The following is a 22058-nucleotide window of genomic DNA, read 5'->3' on the forward strand; positions in this document are numbered from 1 at the left end:
TAACTCTAACATTGCATTTACATTTCCACTCCCCACTGTTAAAAATGGGGAGTGAATCTCTAATGAGATCATCACAGATAAGTGGTTCATAATGACATTGTGAAAGGCAACGAAAAAAGGGGGATTTCTTTTATGTGCTCAAATGCTTCAGATATGAAACAGGGAAAATCATCTGGTCCAAGCACAGGGATTTTCTACTTTCACTCTTGGTCCATTGATATCAATCTGATATCTCATTAGGGCAGGAAATAAATGTATTACAACCAATGGAAAGCTGGAATTACAAGCTTTAGAATGATATAGGATATTATCTCTTTCTCGACAGTATATTGAAAGATTTTGACTTTGAAATCATATCACTTTGATTATTATCATTCCCCCCATCTTTGTTTTAGTAGCTAATATCTGACAAGCTGCCAGTGTTAGATTAATGCCTTATACTAAATAAAATCTGGGATTCTAAGGTGATGGGAGACAAATGTCTAATTATAGCAGTTCTGAATATACTGGCCACTACAATCTCACCAAAATCTAAGCAAAATAAACAACGAGGGAATGGTGTGATAAAGTCTGATATTTTGTGCCCTGCTCAGCTTAAAATTACTTTGATGGAGCAGTACAAATATTATAAGGACCATTAACATTTTCCAAGCATAAGTGGATAAGGATCAGAAAAAAAATCCCTGCATGAATTAATATTTTGGTGTGTATATTGGATAACATATGTCATCAACTTAGATGATAATATGGGGCTGACTTGACGCCTCTGCTTAAGGCCAGATTTTGAAGTTATTTACATCCATCCAGCATCACTTACTTCATTGAGGTTGCACAGGTGCAACTGAGGGAAGAATTTTACCAATAGAGATCATAGAACCAAAATGGCAATTCTAACTTGGGGAAGAGGGTGTAAGTATGCCTAATTTGACAACCATTTAGATAGTCAGCCTTTTCGACACATAAGTGTCTGTAAATATCCCATCTGCATATGACTGAACTGCTTCATTGAGATGATCTCCACATTTTGTCACCAGTGAGATGTATCCCTGCGGGTTGCTGAGCTTTGAGAACCTTCTAGGAAAGTGGTGCTCATTGGGACCATACAAAGGCCCCCTCTGAGCACCAGTCATTTGAAGCTGAAGTTATAAGACACCATGCATTCCCTAGCCACTTTATTTCCTTCCTTTGCGCAGCTAATTGTGGACAGGTTTTCTTTTTGATTTTTAGCCAAAAACCTCATTTTAACTTGTACTCTAGACATGTTACACTGATACAGACCATTTTAAGTATTTTCCATGCTGTCTAGATTCCTGGGACACCTCTGGCTTAATTCTGGGCCATCATGTTAGAGCTAAAGGATATGGAGGAAAAGACAAGGTTTTAACCGTGTATTTCATGCCCTTCCATCTTCCCGGAGTTAGATACACATACTCAAATGACTCTGTGTGTGTGTGTGTGTGTGTGTGTGTGTGTGTGTGTAACCATAAGTAATTTAGCATCTCTGTGTCTATCTACCTCTCCAGGCATTCAAGGTTTATTAATATTAATAAAATCCTGTCTAGATTATTAAGCCATTAGTTAACTGAAGGCATGTGTATCATGTATATTCAGCAGATAGTCATTTCTTGCAAAATATACCTGCTACATCATGAAGTTCCATTCACTCATAAGAAATGTCATCCATTAGAATCTAGCAGTATAGCTGTTTTGGGGACATGGGAAGAGCGCTCCAGCAGGGAAGAGGCTAAGAAGACTGCACAGTTTTCATTACTTTAATATATTGCTTTATTGTTTCTAGGTATCTTCTCAGTGCTCAGCTTGGCATCTGAATGTATGACTCTTGCTGCTGAACTCCCCAAAGTGTCTTATGTGAAGGCCTTAGATGTCTGGCTGATCGTTTGTCTTCTTTTTGGGTTTGCTTCACTGGTTGAGTATGCAGTGGTTCAGGTAATGCTGAACAATCCAAAGAGAATTGAAGCTGAGAAAGCAAAAATTGCCAAGGCGGAGCAAGCAGAAGGGAAAGGAGGCAATGTAGCCAAAAAGAACACGGTAAATGGTACAGGGACCCCCGTGCACATCAGCACTTTACAGGTAAGAGCTATGATATTTGATTCTCAGTCATAGTTGTTTAAGAAATATTTTTCATAGTTTTAATAGTTTTAATATTAAAAATGGGATTAGAAATAGTCAAAACGTATTATTCTTGGTGCACGATGGTGATTAATGGGCAACATTCTGAACAGTCTACCACAAATGACTTACGTTCAGATGTTCCCAGTGAAAAAACCTGAAGCACGTTTTTTTAACACCCTAATAAGATGCCTGCTGCTGTGCTTCAAGTAAATCAAGTGACAAGCAACTTTATGATGATCTTGCACTTCTAATAGCAGCTGTGACATTATAACTGGGTTTAATTCAGTCAGGGCTTCCAGTAAGCATTTATTAAGAGCATACTCAAATAGCAACAGTCTCATTGCTTTGCTTGAAATGTCCACAGCTGTACTGCATTATACATACAGAATTTCTAATCCCAGGGACCCAGAAGTCCTGGCATTTATAAATAAGGGAGATCTGTGTTTGTTTGCCTGTTAAACTGTCCCCCTCCTTTTCTTGTGCTGTTAGAGCTGATGGAGAAATCTGTTAGTTCTCATTATATGGTTATGCATACTGTCCCATGCCAGAGTTTCTATACTGATGCTGACTTTATATGGCAATAACACCATTCTTGTTCAGAGAGATGTGGACTCCACAGGCCAACCCCCACCTGTCCTAGATGATATTTAACTTGATACCTATTCCTCAGGAGGAAATATAGAGCTATACCAGGCACGAATTTGGCTCATGGTTTTCAATGACTCAACAATTTAAATGCACAAAAATACGGCTATTAGGCCAGATCCAGGGTCCTGCTAAGGACACTTTGAGTCTGACAACAAATTACCTTAAAAAGCTGCCCTAAGAAGGAATGAGAGGATTCACCCAGTATGGGGGGGATCCTGGGTTGATGAAAAGCTGACATACACCAACTCCTACTAGTCCACCAGCATTGGGAACATGCTGGGGTTGGACTATGGTATACTCCACCAATTCCCAACTGGCAGTATAGTTTCTAGGAAATCATTCTGGCTGGCATAAATTAAACCAACCCTGTGGCTGCTTTAACTTGTGCAAGGAGCCAATTTGGATCCCCAGCCCTCCCTTGATTGGGGGGAGGGGTAAAGGTGGCATAGCAACATCTTTGCTTCCCCACTCTCTGGTGCACTGAGCATGAACAGCTGGGAAGTTTGCCCCTGCCCTTTGTGTTTAGCAATTTGATGAGTACCAAATTCAGTAGTTTCCTACAATAGAATAGTGTAGATACAACATTCCAGCAGAACAGCATGGAATCTATTGATTACTTTTGTCAAAATTGATTACTTTTGTGCAGCTTAATCAAGGTTAAGATTTTAAAATGACTACGATGTTGTTAGCTAAAACACATCTATGTGATCCTCTATCCAAATCATGTATTCCTCTGATTGCATATCCCCTACCCGCTGCATGAGGTCCTTTTAATTGTCTTAACCACACTGTGTAAGAACATTAGGTGTTTCTCTGTCATCATGTCTTTCATCTGTGCTATACAATAGTAGTGTTCTGCAAAGCTTTCCTAAAAGATGGCATATCACTATAAATTTGAAGTCCTGATTTCTCTCCCCAGAAACTGCAGGGGCCTGCTCTGTGGGTCATCCATTACAGGAGCCTGGGAACGGCACTCCAAGATGGAGACTGTTTGGCCTGCACAGTTTTGTGTGTTCCCCCAAGCTATCAGGGACCCTTATATGTGAACACCTTTTTCTCCTGGTGGGAATAATGTTTGCTGGATAGGGAGAGCTGTGCTTACGGCTTCTGCTAGCCAGAATATAGGTACAAATGAAACACTGTTTTTGCTGAGAAATTTTGGAAGCATTAATGTAGTGGGACAGAATTTGGCTCTGTAATAGGGTTGTCTCCTTAAATGATAGTGGGGTTTGGGTACAGCTGATTCTCTGTTCCAAGGTGCAGCCTCTTTAAGAACAGGTGTTCTGAGACTGGTAGTTCCTGGAAAGGTCACCAGACTGAACTGGGATTAGGGACTCAGGAAAGCTGTGGAGATCCTGCATCAAGTGGGGAAGGAATGTTTTGAGCATGGAAAAGCCAAAGATTTGTGACAGTTTAATAATCCAGCTTTCAAGAGGGCGATCTACTGAAAAACCAAGAAGTAAAACTAAGACAGAATGACTGCAGTGCCACATCAGAGAGCAGCATTGTTCAGGACCTGTAGCAGTCCCTAAATTTAGTAAGGCAGAAAGCAGTTTGATGGGCCAAGGTGAAGAGACAGGCCCAGATTCAAAAAATCACTAGTGTATCGCACATCATTCAGTGGATCACAGCAAAATGAAAGACACCATAAAACAGAAGTGGACATGGGATGCATTTCTCAAATATCTACAGAACCTCAGCTGGTGTAAACTAGAATAGCTCCACTGACTTCATTGGGACAATTCACATGCTTAAAACTAAGCATTTGCTGGAGAGGGCCAAAGTGTTCCATATCCTCAACTTTTCAGCTTTAATTCCTTTTGAGCTTGACACACTTTTTTGCTTATTTCAGGGCTGAGGGAAGGAAGTCAAAACGTTCAAAGTTGGGTGCCTAAAGTTAAGCACCTGAATCCATATTTAGGCATCTACATAAGTAGTCTGATTGGTAGAGGTGCTGAGCAGGGTTGCATGCTCAGCACTTCTGCAATAAACCTACTTAGTTAGGTGTCCAACTATGGGCTTAGGTGCCTAAATTTTGGCACCCAAGTTTGGAAATTAAAAGTATGTCTGACTGAAAACTCCATATCTGAACTGCCTGACATTTTGGAGAGCTCTGAAATCCAAATCTACATTTCACAGCTGGTTTTTTATTAATACGAAGGGCTAAAAAGGAGCTCAAAAGTAGATCCAAATTATACATTTTGGGCCTATCTCTAGTACAGATTACAGAAACCATGGTGTGGAGATACTTAATGGTGAACAAAAGGAGTCATGAAGGCCAATGACCAAGAGAGGAAAACATTAAGAAGCATACAGAAGGCAAGGGAGAAATGATCTTTTAAAAGAGAGAGAGAATTTGAGACAAAAAAAAATAGGAATGCTGTTTCAGGTGGCAGGAACTTCAAAAGGAGGCTTTCAGACCAACAGTGGGAATAGGACTGCGTGTGAGACAAAAGTGGAGACTGGCCCTAAATGTCTTGGGAGGGGTAAGCAGACAATGGATCGATGAGGTAAGCTGCAGTCAAACCCACAGAGAGCTTTCAGAATAATTAAAGCTATGTGGAACTTAATCCTACAATGAATGAAGAGGAGCAAGGGGAGGTGATGCTGCTTTCCTCGTAAGAGAGAGGGCAGCAGATTTCTGAACACACTACAGTCCTGGAGACATAGACTTGTAATGGTTAAGGCAAGAAGGACTATAGGTATACCTGAAGATTTCACCAAAGGTGGAGTTGAGACAGTGGGTGGAGGAGGAGAGCTATAAACCTCAAGGGTAGTGCCAAGACTGAAGACTACAGAGGCAAAAGAAGCTGAGTGGTGGAGAGGGAGAGAGATAATTAATTGCAAATGCACCTCTTGTCCAAACAGAACTCCTTATTTTTTTACAATTTCCTTAAAGAGACTAAAACCAATTCACAAGTCAAGAAAGGCAGAGAGGAATCATCATTAAAGATGACAAATGATACTGTCTAGTTAAGTATTAGAAGAATTGGTCTAAGGCCCTGTCTACACTGGCAAGTTTGTGTGCAGTAAAGCAGCTTTGATCACTGTAATTCCCAAGGTGTACACAATGCCAAGCAACTTAGTGTGCAGAAACTGTGCAGATGCAGTGCTCTAAAAAAACCACCTTGATGAGAGGCATAGAGCTTTCTGCGCCGTGGCTACAGCGCTGCGATGCCAGTGTAGACACCGTGGTGATTACAGTGCTGCGATTGGCCTCCGAAAGGTGTCCCACAATGCCTGTTCTCACCTTTCTGGCCATCGGTTTGAACTCTACTGCCCTGCCCTCAAGTGACCAACCGTCAGTCCCACCCCATTCATTCCTTCGCAGATTTGAAAGTCCCTTTCCTGTTTGCTCGGCAATGTGTGCAATGGTCTCAGCGCATCTTTCCAGGTGGCCATGCCTGCTCCACGCACCAGACGATCCCCCGTTTGGAGCAATGCTGAACTGCTGGACCTCATTGGCATTGGGGGAGAGGAGGCAATGCAGTCACAGCTGCGCTCCAGCCATCGGAATTATGATACCTATGGTCAGATTTCTAGATGCATGATAGAAAAGAGTCATGACCGGGACACATTGCAGTGCAGGGTCAAAGTGAAGGAGCTGCAGAACGCCTACCACAAGGCACGGGAGGCAAACCGTTGCTTGGGTGCTGCGCCCACAAGCTGCTGGTTCGAGTATCGCATTCAGCTCTTTGTAGGTGGTGACCCCACCTCCGTTGCGAAGTCCCCTGTGGATATTTTGTTGACTCACGTGCCAGTCAAGAGTGGACTGAGCCAGGAGGAGGCAATCTTGGATGAAGATGGGGAGCCAGAGGCAGAGGATGACTCGGAGGCTAGAGATGCATGCAGTCAGGATCTCTTTTCTACCCTGGAGGAGCCTAGCCAGTCACAGCAGTTGGATCTTGGTGAAGCGCAAACAGGAGAGGAGGCCCCTGGTAAGTGGATCCGATTTTGGGAATTTCTGAAGAGAGTTGTTGGGGACAGGAGGGTTGCAAAAAGCAGGCTTGTCTCCCACCTCATGCTTAGTTTGAGCAGCACGAGTTGAGAGGCATGTGAAGCCCTCACTTCGCAGGAATCTCCCTCAGAGATCTCCAGGAAACTCTCATGGAGATATTGGGCAATCCACTGCTGCAGGTTCCTTGGCAGAGCTGATTTGTTTCTTGCCCCATTAACGGTAACTTTCCTCCACCACTGTGCTGTCGGGGAGCTGAGGGACCATTACTGCACACAGGCTAGCTGCATAGGGGCCAGGGCGGAAGCCATAGGCTTGGAGAAGACCCTCCCTTGATTCCCTGCTCACCCTCAGCAGCAAGATATCTTCCATTATGATCACCTCCTGTGGAAAGTGTGGGGCCAGGAATGATTATCAGGCCCACCCTACAGTGCTGGCTTTCCCCAAAAGCCATGTGCCCAGTGTACAGCAGAGTCTGGGAACAGTGATTTACCCTGCCCCTGCAGCTACTCTCCATTTTGGGGGTCTTGTGGCTTATGTGTGCTTGCCTGGGGTCAGCCACTTAGTGACAGGTGTGTGAGTACTGGCTGTGTTTTAAAGCACTGAAATAGTGTTGTCCGTGTTGTTTCTTTAAAATGTTGGATTTAAATTCACAGAGATGACCTTGGGAGCACAGCCTCCCTCTTTGTTATTGGTGGCAGAACAGTTGTGAAGAATTAGGAAGCATCCAAGAAGAACTAAGGAGGACTTTATACATGAGGTTATGATGCACTCCGCCGCCAAGAAAAAGGAATCGAAGGAGTGGCAGGATAGCGAGAAGAGGGAAAGAAAGGAGAACACAGCACACCAAAAAGAAGCTACGGAACGGCTGTTAACAGTTATGGAGCACCAAGCGGACATGCCCCAGGCGATACTAGCTCTTCAAACCGAGCAGCTTTGCGCCTGCCCTCCCCTGCAGCCACTGTCACAAAACTCTTTCCCATGCGCACCCCCCACACTGCCAACACACTCTTATCAACCTCCTGGCTCCACTCTCTACCCGCAGCATTCCACTCCTCCCTCCTCCCAGTCCAGCAGTGTGGACTCTCTCTACCCACTGCACTCAACACCCATCCCTCTGCAGTTTGGCCCTGCTGAAGTACAGCACCCACTGCATCATACTCCAAAGAAGAAGGTTGGGTATGATCCCTGGACATACACAAATCTATAGCTGTCCTGGGACCCCTCCTCCTCTTGAGTCCTTTCCATTTCCCCATCCCCCTCCCTACTGATGATTTTTTTTGTTTGACTCTCTCCTCTGGTTGTTGTCTTTCAATAAAAGAAGTGTGTTTGTTTGAAATCAATCTTTATTCTATTAATTGAAAGCAAAAAGAGTACTGCAAAGCACCATACAATTATGTTAAGGCCCCTTCTTGTATCATGTGCACCAATCACCTCCTAGAACTACAAGTACTGCAATCCTGACCATAGCAACAAATTCATGGCTTTCAGCTTCACATTACTGCCTCAGACCATCCCTGATCCTTATGGCCATGTGCTGTGCCCCTCTAATAGCCTTGGTCTCTGGCTGTTCAAACTCAGCTTCCAGGCACTGGGCTTCTGCGGTCCAGCCCTGAGTGAAGATTTCACCCTTCCCTTCACAAATATTATGGAGCATACAGCATGCAACAATAAGCATAGGAATATCGTCATCAGCCATGTCCAGCTTCCTATACAGGCATCGCCAGCGGGCTTTTAAACGGCCAAATACACACTCCACAGTCATTCTGCACTTGCTCAGCCTATTGTTGAACTGCTCCTTGCTGCTGTCAAGTTGCCCTGTGTATGGCTTCATGAGCCACGGTATTAAGGGGATCCTACCACGATCACAGTGGGCATTTCAGCTTCCCCTATGGTGATCTTCGGGTCTGGGAAGAAAGTCCCTGCTTGCAGCTTCTTGAACAGACCAGTGTTCCGAAAGATGTGTGCGGCATGCACCTTTCCAAACCAGCCTGCGTTAATGTCTGTGAAATGCCCATGGTGATCCACAAGCACCTGAAGAACCATTGAGAAATACCTCTTGCGATTAATGTACTCGGTGGCTAGGTGGTCTGGTGCCAGAATTGGAATGTGCATGCCATCTATTGTCCCTCCGTAGTTAGGGAAGCCCATCTGTGCAAAGCCATCCACAATTTCAGGTATGTTGCCCAGAGTCACGGTCTTTCGGAGCAGGATGCGATTAATGGCCCTGCACACTTCCATCAACATGACTCAAACAGTTGACTTTCCCATTCCGAACTGGTTAATGACCAATTGGTAGCAGTTGGGAATAGCCAGCTTTCACAGTGTAATCGCCACACACTTCTCCAGTGACAGGGCAGCTCTCGTTGTCTCGTGTCCTTGCACCGCAGGGCTGGGGCGAGCTCATCACACAGTCCCATGAATGTGGCCTTCCTCATGCGAAAGTTCTGCAGCCACTCCTCGTCATACCAGACATGCATCACAATGTGATTCCACCACTCAGTGCTTGTTTCCCGAGCCCAAAACGGCGTTCCTCTGTGGTTAGCACCTCCGTGAATGACACAAGCATTTTCCTGTCATAGCTAGTATGCGTGGCAAGATCAATGTCACACTTCTCTTGCCTTTGTACTTTAAGGAATAACTCCACTGCCACTTGTGATGTGTTGGTCAGTGCAAGCAGCATTTTGGTCAACAGCTTGGGATCCATTCCTGCAGCAAGAAAGAGGCAGGGCAGGCCACGTAGTACACAACCCGTTGAAAGATGGCGCCAAATGCAGATGGAAGCAAAGGGATTGCTGGAATGCGAAGCAATGCATCATGGGGCATTGGGACAGGACCCAGGATGCCCTGCGACCCCTTCCGCCTTCCCACAAGTCTTAGCGGCAAAAGAGAAAGGTGCTCTGTGGGATAGCTGCCTAGAGTGCACTGCTCCGAATAGTGCCGCAAGAGTGAACATGCTATTGCGCAGACAGCTGTCAGTGTGAACACACAACAGTGTTTTTCCTTGGGTGCTCTCTGAGCGGTGCTGTAACTGCCGGCACTGTAACTTTGCAAGTGTAGACATGTCCTAATTTGCCATTGTAAACTGAGGTGAGAAACAGCTTTACTTCACTTAAAATCATCTGTGTAGAAAGTTTCAGCACTCAATACCTTGAGATGAGGATTGGAAATGTACAGCTTTGCACAGATCTCTGCAACACTACTTTAACAATGCAGGCAGGATCCTTTACTATAGTGGTCTCCAACCTTTTTACGCCCAAGATCACTTTTTGAATCTAAGGGAAACCCAGGATCTACTCCACCCTTTCCCAAAGCCCCTTCCCCTTCCCCAAAGACCCGCCCCACTCATCCCCCCTACCCCCGTCCGTCGCTTGCTCTCCCCCATCCTCATTCACTTTCACCAGGCTGGGGCAGGAGGTTGGGGTTTGGGAGGGGGTGCGGGCTCTGGGCTAGGGCTGAGGGGTTCATAGTGTGGGAGAGGGCTCTGGGATGAGCCTAGGCATGGAGTTGGGGTGCAGGAGGGGGGTGCAGGGTGCGGGCTCTGGGAGGGAGTTTGGGTACAGGAGGGGGCTCCAGGCTGGGGCAGAGTGTTGGGGTGAGCTTAGGGATGGGGGTTGGAGTGCGGCCTCCCACTGGGCAGCACTTACCTCTGGTGGCTCCTGGTCAATGGCGGGCGCAGCGAGGCTAAGGTGGTTTCCCTGCCTACCTGGCCCCACACCACTCCCAGAAGGGGGCAATGTGCCCATGGGAGGGACAGGGAGCATGTGGCTCCACACACTGCCCCTCTCTCAGAGGGAGACCCCTGCCCCCAAGGCCACAGGGCTGCGCTGGCCACTTTCGGGAGCGACATGGGGCTGGGGTAGGGATCCTGTCTTAGCGGCAGGCACACTGTGCTGCCTGAGATCACGATTGACTGGGAAATCCTCTAGGAGCAACCAGTCGATCACAATCGACCGGTTGGTGACCACTGCTTTATTATAATCACTCTGGCAACAAATTACCCTCTGACTCCCTCTAGTGCTTCATTAGCGTTATCAGCATCTTTAATAAAGGTCTTGGGCCCCAATCATTATCTTGAATGCAAAAAAGCACATTAGTAGGAAAGATGTGCTGAAATTACACCCAAAAGTAAACATCCAGAGTGCACCCAAACCATTCTTCTTAGTATGGCAGATATACTGCCCAAATGGGGCTTAGTCTAGCAACAGGTGTTATTCTTATTTATTTATTTATTCATTCATTCAATTTATAATCAATGAAACAGAATCTATCCTGTGTTCTGGGAACCTGTGACATTATTAAAGGTACAGATAAAAACAGTAACTTCCCCTCATCCCCAAACTAGAAAATAACCAACCAGAGATTAAAATCAAACGCAAACAATACCCAGGCTCACCCAGAAATGCCAGTCCTTATCACTCCTCTCAGTCCCAATCTGTATAAAATGGTGGCCTTTGCAGCGTGTTCTAAAGGTTAAGATTGATGCTATTTAGGACTGAGAGTGGGGAATGAAAGTAAATTCCAAAGTCAAGAAAGCCCCTCCCTGGTAGAAACTCCCTCTTTTAAACCGATGAGAGCCTAGCTTGAGTTTTTCTGTTGATTGCACCTGTGACAGTATAATAAAGGGATCATATATGGCGTGTCCCAAGAAATTGTCTCAATTTCTGAGCCAGAGGAAGATGGAGAAAAGCCTTTCTCTTCAAATCTGCACTCAGAACAGCAGGGGTTTCAATAACAGCCTCAGATTGTGAACTCTAGAAACAAAAAGTGGGTACACATCCATGGCTGAGAGGACAGATAGAATTATTGCTGGATTTCCAGATGTTCCTACCAGCATCATCTTCCCCGGACTACATTTCAGATAGCTAAACGTCCTCTCTACCCAAACCCTGGATGAGGTGTTCAGCAGCACTGACTGAATTGGATGAGAAGGAGAAATAGAGCTGGGTGTCATCAGTCTATTGCAATCCTCACAGCCTCTTTACTAACCCTCCCAACTGCCATAGAGTCATAGAGTTTAAGGCCAGAAGGGCCCATTAGATCATCTCGTCTGATCTCCTATTTATCCATATACATACTGAATGAAAGGAAACAAGATGGAACTCTGCAGAATTACCAATGAAAGAATTGTTCGTAAAGAAAACCAATTGCCCCAGATTATCTTCTAGAATCTCTGAGAGTTAAGACTGAAACATGTAAAGGGAAGTGCTGTCTTAGTCTGCTAGGGTTTACAGATATGTTAACAAGGCCTCATGATCAGTGCTATCAAAAGGCGTCTGGTAGATCTAACAAAATCACCATCTCTGTGTGAGAGAAAACAAAAGAAGAGTCAGTTGTTGTTATAGCTTTTGCTAGTGCAGAAAGCTCTAAAGCATATCAATCTATGCATCAAGAGCCACCTTTACCCACATTTTCTCTCACTGGTTCTAAGCATGGAGAAAATTTTGATAATCTCTGATGAAGCTTTGTGGTCACTTTTTTTTTTTTTTTTTAGCAAAATCTGACTTTTTAATGGGAACCACCATGGGAGTTTGATTTTTTTTTTCCACTGCAGAGTAACGTCATATAGTGAGAAAAACAGGGAAAAGGAGAACTGTTTGCAAGATGAGTCATCTTTTCTTTGCTACCACTGGTGGTGTGATTGCAGAGAGAGATTATGTTGTTAACTCTGGAAAATCCTCCTGGATTTGAAAAGTCACATTTTCATCATGCCCATTTATAGAAGTCATCCCACACATGTATGCTGATGACTGAACTGGACATTTGCTAAAAGAATAATGACTTTGGCAGATGATGAATGGCTCCCTTAAGGTACTGATAACACTCCCAATTCAGTCAGTCTTAAGGAGAAATAGGCATATTTCTTGCTAATCTTCTCAGAGCATTGCTAACATGTTTCTGGGCTTTGGCGTCTGATGCATATTATATTCATCTATGCTGATTTATAACATATATGATTATTCCTTTGATCTTACTAAAGTGCTTTTTCCTTCACCTGTGTGCAAGAGATTTTTCTTGCAGATTCATTATGTGCACAGTTTTGACCTTGACAGCTAAACCGCTGTTTATTTATGTGAAAGCAATGTTAAATACCTTTTACCTGTTGCTGACTTCAAGACAAGCAGACCATGGGCACCTTGGATTTTGTTGGTTTGTGTCTTTTGTGGCTAAGCATTACTTTTGACGCTATTGCTCTGCCATAAAGATGGTTTAGGGACAGGTGTTTACAGAAGAGATGGTACTTAAGTATCATACCAATTTCCTTGATAAAACGCAAAAAAACTTAGTCAAACTGCCCTAAAAACATATAGGTAGAATACATTCAAGATAATGAACCTAGGAACTCTATCACATTGTGTATTAGCATCAGGTTTGCCTGCTAAGGGCAAGACTCAATGGATCAGTAAGAGATAAAGCACAAGATGAAGTACTAGCTGGTCTGTTATGGACCACCAAATCGTACTGCAGCACAGGATGACTGGCTCCTTAAGCACCTAGCTATAGTGTGTAAAGAGGAACAACTCTGTTATCAGGAGGAACTTAAATCTAAGAACATATGCTGGAAGTCTCACGTTGCCAGTACTAAAACATCCTTGGAATTTCTAGAAATTATGGATGACAATTTTACTAACTCAGAAATTATTGCAACCATTATGTGGGAGATTCGATTACCACACCTCATCTTGACAAATAAAAAGGAATTGATCACAGAACTAAAAGTTAATGGTTGCTTAGGTAAAAGTGATCATGACTTGATTACATTTGTTATGTGCAAACAGAATAAATTTATTGTTATTTAATGTTTATTTTATCATAGCACACAGGAGCCCATACATTGGACTAAGACCCCCATTATGCTAGGTGCTGTACAAACTGCTTTAAAAGGACCAGTTTCACAAAACTCAAAACAATTATAAGACATATGTGTTGGGAGACAAAATATATATGATGATTGGTTACTGTTTAAGCACATTTTACTAGATACCCCAGAATCCATATTCCTGCAATCAAAAAAGGTTATATTGGTTTTAAAAAAAACTAGGGGGGAAATGAAAGCAGCAATAATAATTAAAAACAGATGGAAAAAAGAGGAAATTGATAGCAATAAATATAAATTAGAAGCTAAAAATTATAGAAAATTGATAAGAGAAGCAAAAGGACACAAGGAGAAAACTATGATCAACAGTTAAGAATAATATGGCCTTTGAGTGCGTCAAGAATTACACAAAGTAAAACTATTTCCCCATGCTTATTCCCCCGCCCCCCCCCCCCGTACTGTTACTCTCACCTTCTTGTCAACTGTTGGAAATGGGCCATCCTGATTATCACTACAAAAGGTTTTTTTCTCCTTCTGATAATAGCTCACTTTAATTGATCACTCTCATTAGAGTGTGTATGGGAATACCCATTTTTTCATGTTCTCTGTATGTATAAATATATCTTCCTACTGTATTTTCCACTGCATGCATCCGATGAGGTGGGTTTTAGCCCACATAAGCTTATGCTCAAATAAATCTGTTAGTCTCTAAGGTGCCACAAGTACTCCTTGTTCTTTTTGCTGATATAGACTAACATGGCTACCACTCTGAAAAGAATAAAAGGGACCATAACAATGGTATGGGACAATTACTAGAGGGAAATGGTAAAATTGTCAACGAAAAGACAGAAGTGTTCAATAATTATTTTTGTTTTGTATTTGGGGAAAAGACGGATGAGATATTCATATCATATGATGATGATTAAATACTTTCTATTCCAACAATTGCTAAGGAAGTTGTTAAATAGAACCTTCTAAAACTAGATACTGCTAAATCGGCAGGTTTTGATCACAGGAGCTTTAAAAGAGCAGTTTAAGGAGCTATCTGCACTGTTAGTGGTTTTTGTTTGTTTGTTTTTTTATAATGTCTTAAAAAACTAGGTAAGTTCCTGGAGCCTGGAGGAAAGTTAATATTGCACCTATATTTAAAAGGTGAACAAGATAACTCAAGTAATTATAGGCTTGTCAGCCTAACATCAATCCAGGCAAAATAATGGAACAGCTAATACAGAACTTGATTAATAAAGAATTAAAAGAGGGTAGTATATTCAATGCCAATCAACATGGGTTTATGGAAAATAGATCTTGTCAACCTATCTTGATATTTTTTTTTTTTATGAAATTGCAAGTTTGGTTGATAAAGGTAATAGTGTTGAGTTAATATAGTTATACTTCTGTAAGGCATTTGACTTGGTACCAGATGACATTGATTAAAAAACTAGAAATATATTGAATCAAAATGGCACAAATTAAATTGATTAGAAACTTGTTAATTGATGGGTCTCAAAAACTAATTGTAAATGGAGAATCATCTTTGAGCATGTCTTTTTCTAGTGAGCTCCTTCAGGGAATGTTTTTTGGCCCTATGCTGTTTAATATTTTTATCTATGACCTGGAAGAAAATACAAAATCACTACTGATAAAGTTTGAAGATGACACACAGATTGAAGGGAAACAGTGATTCTGAAAAAGATTTGGGGATCATGGTGGATAATCAGCCGAACAAGAATCCCTAGTTTGAAACTGTGAGCTAAAAGAGCTCAAGCAATCCATGGATGTATTAATAGGGGAATATCAATTATGAGGGTTATATCAACTCTGTATTCAGCACCGGTGACTGCTACTGAAATACTGTGTCCCATTCTGGTGTCCACAGCTTAAGAAGGATGTTAAAAATTTGGAGAGGGTTCAGATGAGCCACGAAAATGATTGAAGGATTGGAAAAAAATCCTTATAATGAAAGACTCAAAGAGCTGAATTTATTAAGCTTATAAAGAGAAAGGTTAAGAGGTGAATTTGATCACAGTCTATAAGTTCTTACATGGGGATAGTAGAGGGCTCTTCAATGTAGAAGACAAAAGATCTAGAAGACAGGATCCACTGGCTAATAATAAGGCAAGATTTGTAGCAATAAGGTAAATTAATCATTGAAACAATTTACTGAGGTTTGTGGTGGAGTCTCCACCACTGGAGATTTTTAATTCAAGATTAATTTTTTTTCTAAAAGATGCTCTAGTTCAACCACTGCTCTTGGACTTCAAGCTGGGATTAATTCAAGGATGTCTTTTATGGTCTGTGTTGTGCAGGAGGTCAGACTGGATGGTTAAAATGGTCCCTTTTGGCCTTAACATCTAAAAAGTTCCACACTATCATGCAAATGTAGGTCCTATATGTAATGTTTCAAGCTATTGCTACTCCAGACCTAGGATTGAGCAAATTATAAAATAGCTATTATAAAATTGTTTCCACAGTCAAGTTATATTGTTTTGCCTGGTTATGATAAGACAATGTGCACAAGGAATGGAGAATGGAGGGTCTTTAAAAACGTTTTAATGTCTTTAAGAGCCTTCCGTGTAACTGTCCAAAAATCAATCTGCATGCTAGTTGACTTTCCAAAGAAAGCTGCCAGCGGCTTTTGATAGGTTTACAGGAATATTATGTTGCTAGCAATAGAAAAGCAGGTGAGGTACATTTAACATGGATAATTTCACATTCCTACCAGAAATTATAGACAAACTAGAGGGAATATAGAGAAGAGCAACTAACTTATTTGGAAGCTGGAGAGACTGATATATGAAGAAAGATTAAAAGCTTGCCTAAGCAGTGACTAAATGAGAAAATGGGAACAGTCTACACATAAATGTGCAAAGGCCATGAAGGGAAAGGAATAACTGATGGTATTACAACAGGAGTCTTAAACACACGGCCTGCCATAGGTGCCGACTCCACCGGCAGCCAAGCTCCCCCCCCCCGCCTTCCCCAGTGCGCTGCATTCCCACTCCTCTACCTACCTCCCAGCACTTCCCGCCGCCAAACAGCTGTTTGGCGGCACTTATGACTTTCCTGGAGGGAGAGGGGAGGAGCGGGGATGTGGCATGCTAAGGGGAGGAGGCAGAGAAGAGGAGGGGCCGGGGTGGGGATTTGGGGAAAGGGTTGGAATAGGGGCAGGGAGGGGGCGGAGTTGGGGCGCGGACTTTGGGGAAGAGGTTGGAATGGGGGCAGGGAAGGTGTGGGAAGAGGTAGGGCAAGGGTGGGGCCTCATGGAAGGAGTGGAGTGGGGGTGGGTTAACCAAAGTAATTCTAAACGTAAATGCGTGTTTTGTCATTTGAGTGAGGTGCATTACTGAGTGTTTATATTTTATTAAAACCCCTCTTCACATTACAGTTTTTAAAAAGTTAATACATTGACTTTTAATAGCATACTATATTACTCTTCATTTTTTTTCATTTTTGACTATACTTTTGTATCGTTGTATGAAAAGGTTTCAGTGATGCAGCCCTTCGGCCAATGTACTAGTCCTCATGTGCCCCTTGTGGTGATTTGAGTTTGAGATCCCTGCACTACAAGGAGCATGATTAGGAGTAATATAATAAAATTACAAAAAGGAAAATTGAGACTGAATATCAGGAACAACTTCCTGAGACCGGGAGTTGTTACAACAGAGAATAGTTTCCAAAGGAGAGTGGCACAACCTTGTAAGTTAATAGAACAATTAAAACTACACTGGACAAATCCCTAGACTGTAAACTACAGGGAACAATCCTGCATTAGTAGAAGCTAGATCAGTGGTTCTGAAACTATGGCCGCTGCTTGTTCAGGGAAAGCCCCTGGCGGGCCGGGCTGGATTGTTTACCTGCCCCGTCCACAGGTTTGGCCAATCGCGGCTCCCACTGGCCGCGGTTTGCTGCTCCAGGCCAATGGGGGCTGCAGGAAGCGGCGAGGGCCGAGGGATGTGCTGGCTGCTCTTCCTGCAGCCCCCATTGTCCTGGAACGGCGAACCATGGCCAGTGGGAGCCGCGATCAGCCAAACCTGCGGATGTGGCAGGTAAACAAACCGACCCAGCCTGCCAGGGGCTTTCCCTGAACAAGTGGTGGCCCTAGTTTGAGAACCACTGGGCTAGATAACATAATATTTTTACTCCCACCTCTACCTCCTGTGATTGAATGAGAATTATTTTGAAAATATTATACTAATTTTTAATCTTGACATCTTAATTTATTTTATTGTTTGTTTTATTTTGAGAGCACTTGTTATTTCTTTATCATAATAATTTGTTTCAGGTAGTACCAAATTGCTCATGAATGGTTCCTGGTAGGATTCTATGGTATGTCCATTCATCAAACCTGAGTGGTTTTAATCACGACAAAATGAGTCAGACACCCTAAAATACATACAGATTAATAACAAGTGAAGAAAAAGAAGTCCATGACTCTTGATCTAAAACATTTACAATAAAAACTGATTTGGGCCCCAATCCTTCAAGTTATCCTTTCTTGCTGCCCGGGTAGATGCAGTTGCAGCATCCAAACATATTTTTTTGCCTTATCTCTGAGGTAAAATGTATCATTTAAAAAAAAAATCTTTAATTTGTGTTGGGTAACTAGCACAGCATTAGTGCATTCTGTTTGCAAATCCTCGGTGTTTGTCTACGAAATTGAGTTTGGCACATGTGGCACTATATGATGAACCTCAGAGCCAAAATGGAACACTTGCTGATTACCTCCACCAAAATCACTGTGATCAGCAATAGAAAAATAAATAAATGAGCAGTGATAGTGTGATGTACCTCTCCTGATGCTAGGGTTTATTTTTATGCAGTATACCTTGGCAGTTTTCAAAGAGGGGTAAAATATAAACTCCAAAATATTTTTTCAGGTGATCCAAAAGTCCTGATGTGCTTTCCACTCCTGAAATTACCTGTTAAACCAGTATACTTACATTTTTATTTTTGACTTCTTCTCTGAATATTCTAAAATGAAAGAAGTCACTGGGAGAGGTTTTCAAACACATACAAGACAGTTAGATATCCACCTCCCATTGATGCCTAGCAGTGGTCTCCAAATCTCTTCAGGCTGACTGGATTGTGTAGTGGTTTAATCTTTTTCTGGTGTTTGTAACAGCTGAAATATAAACTCTCTGCAGATCAGGTATGGGGACCCAAGTAACTGTTTTTCAAAACCTTAGTCCTTGAATTACATCAAATATCAGTTTATTTTTAAAATTGCCTTTCTATGTACCAGCAGAGAGGACAAGTCTGGGACAGACACAGCTGAGTTTAAATCCCCTTCCCCATGATCTGTTCCTCCTTGCTCCAGAAGTGTTGAGGGAACAGACAGCTGGGAGAAAGGTTGCCCTTCAGTCTCTTAGGGGAGTTTTCCAGTGATGAAATCCTCTAGCATGTCAATGTGTGGCTCTGGGAAAGTGCTGTATTACCTTTAAAAGAAAAGGAGTACTTGTGGCACCTTAGAGACTAACCAATTTATTTGAGCATAAGCTTTCGTGAGCTACAGCTCACTTCATCAGATGCATACTGTGGAAAATATAGAAGATGTTTTTATACACACAAACCATGAAAAAATGGGTGTTTATCACTACAAAAGGTTTTCTCTCCCCCCACCCCACTCTCCTGCTGGTAATAGCTTATCTAAAGTGATCACTTTCCTTACAACGTGTATGATAATCAAGGTGGGCCATTTCCAGCACAAATCCAGGTTTTCTCCCCCCACAAACCTACTCTCCTGTTGGTAAGGAGAGTGATCGCTTTACATAAGCTTTTACCAGCAGGAGAGCGGGGTGGGGAGAGAGAAAACCTTTTGTAGTGATAAACACCCATTTTTTTCATGGTTTGTGTGTATAAAAACATCTTCTGTATTTTCCACAGTATGCATCCGATGAAGTGAGCTGTAGCTCACGAAAGCTTATGCTCAAATAAATTGGTTAGTCTCTAAGGTGCCACAAGTACTCCTTTTCTTTTTGCGAATACAGACTAACACGGCTGTTACTCTGAAACCTGTATTACCTTTGTTGCTGTCATTATAGAGGGGACAAGGACTATTGATACAAGGAGGGTGCTCTCTCTCCGTTAGAGGGGGTCCCTCTCTGAGAAGGTTTAGGCATATTAGCTATCTGGTATGGGGCAACTTTCTGTGCTCAAGCTTAGTGCATAAAGCTTAAATAAAATAGTGCATAAACTGCAATTTCCAGTTTTAAATCCTAATTGGAGCTTCTGAGCCTCAGTGTAACGTAAATATTAAATAATATCAATCTAAGAACTTTCTTGTGCTCTGAATCCACTTAGAAAAAATATTCTCTCTCTCTGTAGCCTTAAAAGAAAATCTAGCAATATAGCGTAGTTAGTTCCACAGCATGAGGCACTTGTATATTCAAAATTATATAATTATCAATGTTTAGATTCGTTTATATGATAGACTTAAGTACTCTATATTACAACCATTCCTACAAATTAAGCTAATGTGGTGAATCCCCATGAACAAGTAATTTCATATATATTTGTTTTCTGCGTTCTCTCACAGGTGCATTATGTTTGTGAATAAAATATTTGTGAGTCAATCATGATTTCCCAAACTCTTTATTTCATAGGTTGGCGAGACCAGATGCAAAAAAGTTTGCACCTCAAAATCTGATCTGAGATCCAATGATTTTAGCATCGTTGGAAGCTTGCCGAGAGATTTTGAATTATCCAACTATGACTGTTATGGAAAGCCCATTGAAGTCAACAGTGGGCTCGGGAAATCTCAAGCAAAGAACAACAAGAAGCCACCTCCTCCCAAGCCTGTCATTCCATCAGCAGCAAAGCGAATTGATCTTTATGCAAGAGCATTGTTTCCTTTCTGCTTCTTGTTCTTCAATGTCATATACTGGTCCATATATTTATGATAAATCTTTTATTTTTTCATTTGTGTAAAATATGTCTCATTTCATTATTCCCTTTCCCAATCATGAAGGCCAGTCTGTGAAATTATTTTGCATTTGCAAAGCAATATATTGCATTTGAGATGCCATGCGATTGTAATGAAAATATGGCATCTTAATTTTGAATGAAAGCATGACACTGTAATGTCTGTGCTGAAATCAACTGTTGTATATAAATGTACAGCACACATCCTGCTTTAGGAATATATGACGGATGATGCATACCACATTATTAAAGCAAAATAATTATCTTCCATTATTAACATACAGATTTAAAGTGTTTCTGATAATGAAACTGATGTGCATGTTGAGTATTAAGATCAATATTCTAGTACATGTAGTATTTAACAGCTCTTCTTATGACTTTCAGAGAAAAAAACCTGTTCCTGTATAATTTTAAATGGCACTGTTAAAGAAAAAGCTAAGTTGTAATTAATATTATTTAGACTTTGTAAGTAAGTGGAGAAAGTATTGACTAAGCTGATCTTGTCTATGTGGAAAAATAAAGATCAGAGAATAACTAATTTTGCAAAATTAGCTCATTTTAGAAATATTACTTTGCATCCTTCAAGCAAACCAACTGCAAAAGTGAGTGCAAATGTGTTGGCAATAAATATTGGACCAAATTTTGGTTGCCATCTCCAAAAGGCACATGTTTGAAAACCTGCAAGCAGAAGAGAAATGGGGGCTAGAGGCTGTCTTTCCTTTTTCTAGAACATGCCCCCCAAAAATCTATCAACAGGCCACTCTCCAGGCTTCTAAGCAACAGGAATTGTGGAGCAGCATCACAGGGTAGGGTTTAAAATCTGTACCTGTCTCATCTGTGGCAAACCCTTCCAAGCTTGCAGTGTAGGAGTCACAGTCTGGTCTTGTTTGCATGGGTTTGCAGTTTCTGAAGTTCAAAAGGCTTGAATATAAGTGAACCCATTGTTCCTATGGTCAAATTCCATCATGACCCATATTCAAGGTTTGCATTTTCACACGTTAGAACAAATCACCAAAAGTAAGGCCTAGCAACTATAATGAAAGGGACAGGTTTCTGATTCTGAACAACTCAGAGGCTGAGGCCCATACAAAAAGTCTTCTTGTGCAGAGGCTAGAGAGCACGGGTGCAGTGTCTGTCCATACCAACCCATTTACACTGCTGCTGCTTGTTGAGAATGAAATCCTAAATGTAGTAAGGGTGTGACAGGAGTTCTGATGAGAAACTGCTCTTTATTTTGTAGACCTTAATTTCCTACTAGTTTAGTCCCATGAGGGCTGTAATATCATGGTTAAATTTTAGTTGCTGGGTTTAGTGTTCAGGTGATGGTGATGGCCTGTGCTATACAGAAGTTTGGACAACATGATTTGGTGGTTGCTGCTGGCCTTAAACTCTTTATGACTCTATGACCCAGTAACATGACATCAGTTAGTATTACAAAAGTATACTAGCTTAGTGTAGGTAGTACAGCAGTCAGTATTCACTGACTCCAGTGGTTACTATTACATTGTACTTTGTGAAACTCAGATATAAAGTGAGACTAACAATAAAATGACATTTTCTGCTATCTGAAGGAATCAAAGACGG

The 22058-nt window shown here is 42.0% G+C and overlaps 1 protein-coding gene and 1 long non-coding RNA gene across 9 annotated transcripts in view; one reads left to right on the top strand and one right to left on the bottom strand.

Annotated features, from left to right (window-relative positions):
• The window catches only part of GLRB (glycine receptor beta), a 72178-nt gene extending 51166 nt beyond the window's left edge, over positions 1-21012 (top strand). For 4 of the 6 annotated variants that reach the window (XM_048847509.2, XM_075127764.1, XM_048847508.2 and 1 more), the window contains 2 exons: positions 1799-2091; positions 20156-21012. In XM_048847509.2, coding sequence (XP_048703466.1) covers positions 1799-2091; positions 20156-20452 — 590 coding nt within the window. In that variant the 3' untranslated portion in view covers positions 20453-21012. Of the gene's footprint in view, positions 1-1798; positions 2092-6112; positions 6720-7392; positions 8044-20155 lie in introns of those variants that run through there. The other 2 variants (XR_012668112.1, XM_075127765.1) reach the window with 2 other exon arrangements.
• The window catches only part of LOC142071898 (uncharacterized), a 124712-nt gene that overhangs the window by 82925 nt on the left and 19729 nt on the right, over positions 1-22058 (bottom strand). The gene's annotated exons all lie outside the window — the stretch shown is intronic.

Source organism: Caretta caretta, chromosome 4 (assembly GCF_965140235.1).
Source record: "Caretta caretta isolate rCarCar2 chromosome 4, rCarCar1.hap1, whole genome shotgun sequence".
NCBI lineage: Eukaryota > Metazoa > Chordata > Testudines > Cheloniidae > Caretta > Caretta caretta.